The sequence below is a fragment of the Triplophysa rosa genome, linkage group LG12, assembly GCF_024868665.1.
Source record: "Triplophysa rosa linkage group LG12, Trosa_1v2, whole genome shotgun sequence".
Lineage (NCBI taxonomy): Eukaryota > Metazoa > Chordata > Actinopteri > Cypriniformes > Nemacheilidae > Triplophysa > Triplophysa rosa.
In genome coordinates this window covers 16,617,037-16,628,118 of record NC_079901.1, presented here as the reverse complement: position 1 = coordinate 16,628,118, position 11,082 = coordinate 16,617,037, and the positions used below count along the sequence as shown (strand labels likewise).

The following is an 11,082-nucleotide window of genomic DNA, read 5'->3' as shown; positions in this document are numbered from 1 at the left end:
CGACCACATCGCATTTAACACCGCAGTTTTACCAGTTCACTTTTTTTTAAATCGCTGTCCATATAGGCAAAATTGACTTGAAATGATTAACTAACAATCTGGTCAACATAAAGTTCTTTATTTGAAGCACAATTCTACAAGAAAGGTAACTTACTGAAAAAGTGTTGGTGCTTAAAGTGCTTCACTGAACTGAAACTTAAAACATCTCAAGATAAATGGACCAGGGCTTGACATAACCTGGGAGGTTGATGGCTCCGTGTCAGAGCATTGCTTATGATTTTCGGACGATCAGGCCTTAACTTAACATTATTCACAAAAAAGTTGTCAATCGTTCTTTTCATCTTCTCTCATCATCCGCTACATCCACTCTGTTTAACTGACGGGCCTATAGGCTCCTCACCTCTCTGTCTGACTGCAGCACACCATTTTCACACGTACACACCAGAGGTTGCGCTAGACTTTTTTATTGTCCGTCATTTTGACTGACAGGCTCGTAAAAAATCCGTCATAATCTATTATTACCCGTCACTATGGTGCAAGGTGGCTTTACGTGGTAATTAGTATGTTCGTGACGTCATCACGCTGTACAGAAAAGACACATGAATTTCACATGTTTTTACATGTTTTTCGCATGTGATCACATGTATACAACATGTGTTTAACATGTGCAAAAAAACACGTGTGATCACATGTGAAATGTGTGTTTTTGGAACATTTTGGTGTGAATTCCATGTGAATTCCCACGTGAAACCCATGGGATAACATGTAAAAACCCATGGGATACGAAACCCATGGATGACATGCAACATGTGGTGACGTGAAGAACATGTGATCACATGTGGAGACATGTCGCATATGTTATCCCATGGGTTTTTACATGTTATCCCATGGGTTTCACGTGGGAATTCACATGGAATTCACACCAAAATGTTCCAAAAACACACATTTCACATGTGATCACATGTGTTTTTTGCACATGTGAATTTCGTGTGTCTTTTCTGTAAGGACACGCTGTACTTGCATCTCGGAACTTGTGGTATTTTAAATACAACTGAATGCCCAATAAAGCCGTTGTTGTTTATATTCATTTATATATTTAATGTTTTAATGTTTATGTTCATATAGGGCTGCACGATTAATCTTTGTAAATCGAAATTGCGATTTGAAAGGATGCGATTTTCAAATCGCAAGGCATGCGATTATTTCGATTAAGACCATCAAATACAAATATAGTAATAACACGCATACACGTAGTCGTTGAAAGTTTGGTCCTGCGCATTTTACGCTTGATGCAGAGTTTAACCAGTAGGGGGCATTTTAACACCGGCGCGCTGAATGCAACGAACGTCATTTGGAAAAGATGAGCGCCATCGGGGCAGCAGTTCAACTTCACAACAAAGTGTGTCTGCAGAACAGTGTTAATTTCGTTGACGAAAACTACGATGAAAAGTATTCGTTAACGACATGTTTTCACTGACGAAAACGAGACGATAACTAAATAAAAATGAATGCATGATAACGAAAACTGTAATAAAAATATACTGACATTTTCGTCAACTAATAAAAACGAGACGAAAATATTCTTGTCCCACCTGGCGGACATCAGTTTGCGCGCATGTGCTTATCTCATATAAAGGAAGAGAAGTCTCTGGGAGAAGGGGAAGCACACACTTATTCTGTGTCTCCACGCGGTTTACAAGCGTCTTATTTTCCTTCACGATCGCGGTAAAACGCCGCAAACTTGAAGCCGACTGCAGGGAGTCACCCCGAAACACATTACGAGGGCAGCCAAAGGTTTTTATATGCCATGTTAATTTAACACGAGCTGCTGCATAACGTGAAATGCAACATAAAGTCAGCAAAAAGAAACCAGCGTGTCCTCTACTGATTATAGAAGTGATGAAGTGAGTCAAACTGTACATTCGAACCAAGTATGTAACATGTTTGCATGATTAAAGAAATGTAATACAATTTATATAATATGTCTTTTTGAAAGCTATTTCTCATTCATTGCTGTTCAAGCAAAGACAGTGCAGCTCTTTCTTCAAAGAGGCATGCCATGAGCCAATAGCCTTTGAGTGTGAGCCCTGTCAGAGCGTTTCATTGGTTGAATGAACTGAATGAAACGCCCTACTTAACGAGTCAATTGAGTCAAATGGGATTGAATGAACTGGAACATGTCATTCATGGTCTAATATTCTGTGTTCCAACAATGCAAATCTAGTTACTGAACTTTTCTGAAAAATAAAGGTAATGACCTGGTTTAATTTCATTTTAAGGTGAAGTAAATTATGTCAAAACAGTTGAATCTTTGTATGGAAATTTAATTACTTAAGTAAATGATTTAAACCATTTAGATTTTAGTAGACTAAATATAATGTATATTTATTCGACTAAAATGTTTTTCATATTTCGTCGACTAAAACTAGACTAAAACTAAAATGATGGGGTTGACTAAAATGTGACTAAAACTAAATTGCATTTTCGTCAAAAGACTTGACTAAAACTAAATCAAAATTTGCTGTCAAAATTAACACTGCTGCAGAAGAGCCTGTAGACGACTTGGTACTAAAAACAAAAGCACCGCATACGAATCATTTTGGATTTCGACGTTCCGATATACTTCAGAGCAAGTACTGTGTAAAACATGCCGAACGTCTGTGTCGACCTCGCGAGGCAACACGACCAACCTATATCAACACCTGCGAAAGTACCACAGACAACTGTATGATGAATGCATGGGCACAAAGTCAATGATGAACAAACTTTGTTGCAACCACCACGATCGAAGCAAACTTCAATTACTCAAGCGTTAGAAAGTGGTACATCTTATGACAAGTCTTCACGAAGGTATGCGAAATATCTGACGCTATAACAAGATACCTGGCTAAAGATATGCTACCAATTAACGCTGTCACAAAAGACGGATTCAGGAATCTTATCCTAACGCCGATAAAAAGATATCGCATTCCCTCTTTGTGTTCTTTACTCAATCCATCAAAAAACTGTACGATACGACTCGGAAGAAGTTGAGCTGAGCTGAAAGAGGTGGGATATTAGCGAGAGACTGACATGTGGTCCAGTAGGACCACTGAACCATATCAAAGTCTCACTCACAGGATTTTGAATTAAAGAGTCGTTGTTTACAAACGCGTACTTCCCCATTGATCATAGGGAGTATTCAGTGTTTTACTGAATTGTTTACTCTTAAAGGTAACTTTTATTTTTATTTGTTTATTTAACTTCATTAAAAATACTGTAGTTATTTTCCTGATTTGTCAAGATGTCTGCATTATGACAAAATTTTTCTAAATTGAAACAGTGTAAGGTGTTTTAAATAAACAGTGGCACAGTGTTAGAGTAGTTTGTGACTATTCTTGGTCTTTCTTTGATGCTGTTAAAACCTCCACAACAAATCTGTAGCTCTTTTTTTTTAATAATAGTAAATCGCATTTTAAATCGCAATTTTGTTGAGAAAAACTGCAATTAGATTTTTTCAACAACTGAGGGGCCCTTGAGCAAGGCACCTTACCCCTACTTGCTCCCCGGGCACTGTAGTGATAGCTGCCCACTGCTCTGGGGGTACGTGTGTTCACTACTCTCTGGATGGGTTAAATGCAGAGGTCACATTTCGTTGCCTTGTACATGTGCAATGACAATAAATTGAATCTAAATCTAAATCTAAAAAAAGTTTTACCAGTTCACTTTTTTTTTAAATCGCTGTCCATACAGGCAAAATTGACTTGTAAATGATTAACTATCTGGTCAACATAAAGTTCTTTATTTGAAGCACAATTCTACAAGAAAGGTAACTTACTGAAAAGGTGTTGGTGCTTAAAGTGCTTCACTGAACTGAAACATCTCAAGATAAATGGACCAGGGCTTGACATAACCTGGGAGGTTGATGGCTCTGTGTCAGAGCCATCAACTTATGATTTTATGATTCTTAACTTATGACAACTTATGATTTATGATTCTTAACTTATGACAACTTATGAACTTATGATTTTCGGACGGATCAGGCCTTATCTTAACATTATTCATGAAAAAGTTGTCAATCGTTCTTTTCATCTTCCACTCTGTTTAACTGACGGGCCTATAGGCTCCTCGCCTCTCTGTCTGACTGCAGCACACGCATTTTCACACATAGGCCTACACACCAGAGGTTGCGCTAGACTTTTTAATTGTCCGTTATTTTGACTGACAGGCTCGTAAAAAATCCGTCATAAGCTATTATTACCCGTCACTATGGTGCAAGGTGGCTTTACGTGGTAATTAGTATGTTCGTGACGTCATCACCCTTACAGAAAAGACACATGAATTTCACATGTTTTTACATGTTTTTTGCATGTGATCACATGTATACAACATGTGTTTAACATGTACAAAAAACACGTGTGATCACATGTGAAATGTGTGTTTTTGGAACATTTTGGTGTGAATTCCATGTGAATTCCCACGTGAAACCCATGGGATAACATGTAAAAACCCATGGGATAACATGTAAAAACCCATGGGATGACATGTGCAACATGTGGTGACGTGAAGAACATGTGATCACATGTGGAGACATGTCGCATATGTTATCCCATGGGTTTTTAAATGTTATCCCATGGGTTTCACGTGGGAATTCACATGGAATTCACACCAAAATGTTCCAAAAACACACATTTCACATGTGATCACATGTGTTTTTTGCACATGTGAATTTCGTGTGTCTTTTCTGTAAGGGCTCGCTGTACATTGCATCTCGGAATTGTGGTATTTTAAACAACTGAATGCCCAATAAGCGTTGTGTTTATATTCATTTTATTATATTTAATGTTTTTAATGTTTAATGTTCATATAGGCTGCACGATTAATCGTTTGTAAATCGAAATTGCGATTTGAAAGGATGCGATTTTCAAATCGCAAGGCATGCGATTATTTCGATTAAGACCATCAAATACAAATATAGTAATAACACGCATACACGTAGTCGTTGAAAGTTTGGTCCTGCGCATTTTACGCTTGATGCAGAGTTTAACCAGTAGGGGGCATTTTAACACCGTGCGCGCTGACATGCAACGAACGTCATTTGGAAAAGATGAGCGCCATCGGGAGCAGCAGTTCAACTTCACAACGAAGTGTGTCTGCAGAACAGTGTTAATTTCGTTGACGAAAACTACGATGAAAAGTATTCGTTAACGACATGTTTTCACTGACGAAAACGAGACGATAACTAAATAAAAATGAATGCATGATAACGAAAACTGTAATAAAAATATACTGACATTTTCGTCAACTAATAAAAACGAGACGAAAATATTCTTGTCCCACCTGGCGGACATCAGTTTGCGCGCATGTGCTTATCTCATATAAACGGCAAAGAGAAGTCTCTGGGAGAAGGGGAAGCACACACATATATTCTGTGTCTCCACGCGGTTTACAAGGCGTCTTATTTTCCTTCACGATCGCCAGTAAAACGCCGCAAACTTGAAGCACGACTGCAGGCGAGTCACCCCGAAACACATTACGAAGGCAGCTCAAAGGTTTTTATATGCCAATGTTAACTTAACACGAGCTGCTGCATAACGTGAAATGCAACATAGAGTCAGCCAAAAGAAACCAGCGGTGTCCTCTACTGATTATAGAAGTGATGAAGTGAGTCAAACTGTACATTCGAACCAAGTATGTAACATGTTTGCATGATTAAAGAAATGTAATACAATTTATATAATATGTCTTTTTGAAAGCTATTTCTCATTCATTGCTGTCTCAAGCAAAGACAGTGCAGCTCTTTCTTCAAAGAGGCATGCCATGAGCCAATAGCCTTTGAGTGTGAGCCCTGTCAGAGCGTTTCATTGGTTGAATGAACTGAATGAATACGCCCTACTTAACGAGTCAATTGAGTCAAATGGGATTGAATGAACTGGAACATGTCATTCATGGTCTAATATTCTGTGTTCCAACAATGCAAATCTAGTTACTGAACTTTTCTGAAAAATAAAGGTAATGACCTGGTTTAATTTCATTTTAAGGTGAAGTAAATTATGTCAAAACAGTTGAATCTTTGTATGGAAGATTTAATTACTTTAAGTAAATGATTTAAACCATTTAGATTTTAGTAGACTAAATATAATGTATATTTATTCGACTAAAATGTTTTTCATATTTCGTCGACTAAAACTAGACTAAAACTAAAATGATGGGGTTGACTAAAATGTGACTAAAACTAAATTGCATTTTCGTCAAAAGACTATGACTAAAACTAAATCAAAATTTGCTGTCAAAATTAACACTGCTGCAGAAGAGCCTGTAGACGACTTGGTACCTAAAAACAAAAGCACCGCATACGAATCATTTTGGATTTCGACGTTCCGATATACTTCAGAGACAAGTACTGTGTAAAACATGCCGAACGTCTGTGTCGACCTCGCGAGGCAACACGACCAACCTATATCAACACCTGCGAAAGTACCACAGACAACTGTATGATGAATGCATGGGCACAAAGTCTAATGATGAACAAACTTTGTTGCAACCACCACGATCGAAGCAAACTTCAATTACTCAAGCGTTAGAAAGTGGTACATCTTATGACAAGTCTTCACGAAGGTACTGCGAAATATCTGACGCTATAACAAGATACCTGGCTAAAGATATGCTACCAATTAACGCTGTCACAAAAGACGGATTCAGGAATCTTATCCTAACGCTCGATAAAAAGATATCGCATTCCCTCTCGTGTGTTCTTTACTCAATCCATACAAAAAACTGTACGATACGACTCAGAAGAAGATTGACGCTGAGCTGAAAGAGGTGGGATATTATGCGATGACGACTGACATGTGGTCCAGTAGGACCACTGAACCATATCAAAGTCTCACTCACAGGATTTTGAATTAAAGAGTCGTTGTTTACAAACGTCGTACTTCCCCATTGATCATACGGGAGTATTCAGTGTTTTACTGAATTGTTTACTCTTAAAGGTAATCTTTTATTTTTATTTGTTTATTTAACTTCATTAAAAATACTGTAGTTATTTTCCTGATTTGTCAAGATGTCTGCATTATGACAACATTTTTCTCAAATTGAAACAGTGTTAAGGTGTTTTAAATAACACACAGTGGCACAGTGTTAGAGTAGTTTGTGACTATTCTTGGTCTTTCTTTGATGCTGTTAAAACCTCCACAACAAATCTGTAGCTCTTTTTTTTAATAATAGTAAATCGCATTTAAATCTGCAATTTTGTTGAGAAAAACTGCAATTAGATTTTTTCTGCAAATCGTTTAGCAGCCTCATTCATATGTGATTCGATCTGGGAAAACCCAACACATGGTGCAAATTTATATATTACAGTTTTTGATACCATATTCAAGCCCTTTCCAAATCAGTTTTTATTTTGCTCATACCTTGTGTATGTAACAAAAGTTATGGCTGAGGTCGGCTGAAGCGCTAGATTTTCAGGAACGGAATTTGGAGGAAAACGGGTTTAAAGTTAAGTGATGAAAATAAAAGCACAACAGTCCAGTATCACAAGTAAAAGTCACTTTAGAGTAGTAAAAGACTTACTCTAATAACAATTTAATAAAAAAACATTTCCCAGTGTTGAAGTCTATAAAAATACTGTACAAAACCGTTTGAATAAAACGAAAGTAAGGAAAATGGTGCAGGGCACACTTAAAGAACGAGAGCTCTGCCATTATCACTACACAAGGAAACTAGCAAACATTACGGACAACAACTAATAAGCAGTGAAGCAAGTTTTACGTTGTTTATCATGTGCGTAGTGTCTGGACTTTTGATCATCCCTTGTATGTTTTGCGATCGGATAACTCCCGGTGCTGCAGACGGGGAGCTCTGTCATCTCACGAAAACATTGTATAAAAAACTTTGCATGCCGTAGTTTACACAGGACTGGCGGGAAATGTGCATTGATACTCCTTCATTCTTCATGTTATGTGGTTTACTTTGATAGGTGAACTGTCTTTTCCATCCGACGGGTTTTCCCAGATCGCATCACATATGTCTAATCGGTAACAATGACAGGTGAAAACACGCACGCCCCTTCGCGAGCATATCACGCTCTAATGAAGGGAAACGGGGAGTTACAAATTGCCCTCATTGTAATCCGTCAAAATGACGGACGGACGGCCTTCAGATTTTTCCGTCACTGGTAAAAAAATCTGTCAATGACAATGATTTTCGGTTAATGCGACCTCTGGTACACACACTTACAGGAAAATCTGGACCACGGCCAATCAGAGGGGGGTCCGCCCTTCACTTTCTCTGATTGGTTTAGACCACGATATGGGCCTAATGTGTGTCTGTTGTTGAATCACAGGGAGACTTTCAGAGTCGCGGAGACTTTTTCTCCCTCGAACGGCTGGTCGCATGTGCGACCAAATTGGTCGCACTCTAGAGCCCTGACACTCTTAAATAAAGGTACTTGTGCTTAAAAAGGTTCTTCGATGCTATAGAAGAACCTTTTGGTTCCACAAGAATCTTTAATATCTGATCAGATTACAAAAAGTAAGAAAGAGATGGTTCTTTAAATAACCTTTGACTGAATGGTTCTTTGTGGAACTATGGCATCGCTATGAAGAACCTTCTAAGCACCTATATTTTTAAGAGTGTATAGTGTTTTTGAAACTACAGTTACAGTTTAGTAAGGAAAATTATTAAGTAAATTCATGACCAGCAAAGACATACCTGACAAAAAAAGCTCAAAGTACTGTAATACCACTACAGCAATGCTGTAGTTGTACAAGGTGTTCAGTTCACTAAATCAGCCACTGGCTATTCAATGCTGATGTATCTTGTCATGCCAAGTGGTATTTTGTCATGGCAATTTTTGCAAGCGTTAAAATACAACAAATGTAACGTTACACAAAAGCCAGAGTTTTATTCACGTTAAAAACACATTTTCCAATGCGCGAGACGTATGGCTTAACCAAACCTTACTATAACTAACGCTTAAAAAACAACCTCACTGTCTCGGTAAACTAAATATAGCCCAGACAAATTTTGTAACAGCTCGTAAGAGGCAAAAATGATCATGTAACTTCTAAACATCAACGTGATCCAGATCATGAATAATTCAAAGAAGCTCACTAGACTTAACGTTACAACACATCCGATGTCACGACTGACACGCCAACAGACATGGCTTGAGTCTGAAGAATTTCTCATATATTTCACTGTAGTTAATATCCATCAATGAATTGTAGTGTCGTGCATTACAAGGCCCGTGTTCAAAAAGCTTAAACATTTAAAGAAATGCATGCAGGTAAACTCATCCACACATGATATCATGCTTCTGGTAACATTAACGCACATGTGTACATAAACAAAGCTACGAATCAAGGCAAGAAATGCACGTGTACCGAATGTTAAAACAGTGATTCATTTTGAAATCGCAAGAAGAGGCATCAGCCCTAATTTACCTTCTCCATGGGCACAGCACAGGCAGATTGTGAAGAGAAACAGCACAGGACCCCAAAATAAGGTCCAAACATCCCTCGCTGTTCCAGCTCTCATTCCTAATATGTTCATCAATATCCCCAAAATAAAAAGGCCGTGTCGCAAAAACGCAAAACTGCAGCAAAATGCGACGCTTCTTCTTTTAAGCAGGCAAAAATTCCACAAGAATCTGCTTTAGATGGGAAGATAGTTCCTTTACTCCTAAAGATAACGGGAGGCGGTGAGGGAGTAGATCAACTATGTCTGGTGTTAATTATATAATCCTTCTTTAATAGTAACATGAAGATAAATCAAAACATTCTGTTATTCTTGCCAATAATGCAATGATGCGATCGTGTATATGAAATGGACAGAACCGCGGTTTTCACTCAAGCGATAATCTGCATCTTCAGCCTCCATTTCTTGAAATCGCGAGAGGGACGCGCAGCACACGACCAGCTAAACTAGCGGTTTCTCCTACGACAAAACACCTTCTGCGAATGTTGCTGTGCCAGTCTGATGATTCAGATAATATCGACGTAACGTTACAGAGAAACGTTGAGGTCAGCTTCAAAGACCGCGACGACTCGGATAATGTACGCAACGTTATGAATGAAATTGCAGCCCGCCTCAATAAAGCCTCGCGACGGGGCTCGATCCAAAATATCCGCCAGGACAAAAATGGTTTCACCAACTGCAACTACCCCCGGCTCACCCTCCCCTACCGCCTTCACGCGCTGTCGCTCTGTTTTGAGGTAACGTTAGGGGAAAAAATATTTTTACGTGCTGCAAGAACGAGCGGCTCCCAAGAGTGGATTTAATTTTCTGCACAAAAAAAATCCCGAACTGTTTGAAATAAATAGCTTGTAGTGTTGGATTCTTATGTCTCCACGACGGCGTTTAGACTCCTTCGCAACGACGAGACTCTTCTGACGGTACTCGTTTCGTAAAATCACCGCTGTAAACAAGATTCGGCTTCTCTCACACTGAACTCGAAGCAATGGAAAACAAGAATACATGGAGTGGATCGGTGGACCGACAGGCACGCTCCGATACACAGAAGACGATGTTAAACCAACCGCGTCTGCGCCAAGGTGTTTGGTCTCAAACATCAAGGGAGAGGGTACCCACTTGGCTCTGTACGAAAGCAATTGTTATTAGCCTAATATTTGGCCATAGACTACATACCTGCAGATTATATTTACATAAGTAACGTTAAATACATATGTAATATTTAAATAACTTTAACATTTATTAGGATTTTGCACGTTTTGCTGCTGCCTTATACGTGGGAATTGTACTTTCCTTAGTTTGAAAATTAGGCATGTTGTGGTCAACTAAATAAACAACCACAACAAAAATGACACTAATTACACATTTTTAGCATATTTTTAAGACGACAGATTGTGCATATATAAATATTTCGAAATGCACAGCTATGTAAGCTGTGTCATTAATATTAGCCTACAATAAACACAACATATGATTGTATAGAATTTTCAAACGGTAAAATATTAAGAAGAATATGTATGAAAAGAGAAAAGATAACTAACATTGATAGTATGATTATGATATGAGAACATGAACATTAACACTCGCTCCCATTCCAGTTCATGAATCTCCATAAGTCGTTTGTGT

The 11,082-nt window shown here is 38.4% G+C and overlaps 1 protein-coding gene across 1 annotated transcript in view; it reads right to left on the bottom strand.

Annotated features, from left to right (window-relative positions):
- The window catches only part of igf1ra (insulin-like growth factor 1a receptor), a 101,485-nt gene extending 90,955 nt beyond the window's left edge, over positions 1-10,530 (bottom strand). The window contains exon 1 of the mRNA XM_057348521.1: positions 9,429-10,530. Within this exon, the coding sequence (XP_057204504.1) occupies positions 9,429-9,537 (109 nt within the window). The 5' untranslated portion in view covers positions 9,538-10,530. The remainder of the gene's footprint in view (positions 1-9,428) is intronic.
- Between the last annotated feature and the right edge of the window lie 552 nt (positions 10,531-11,082).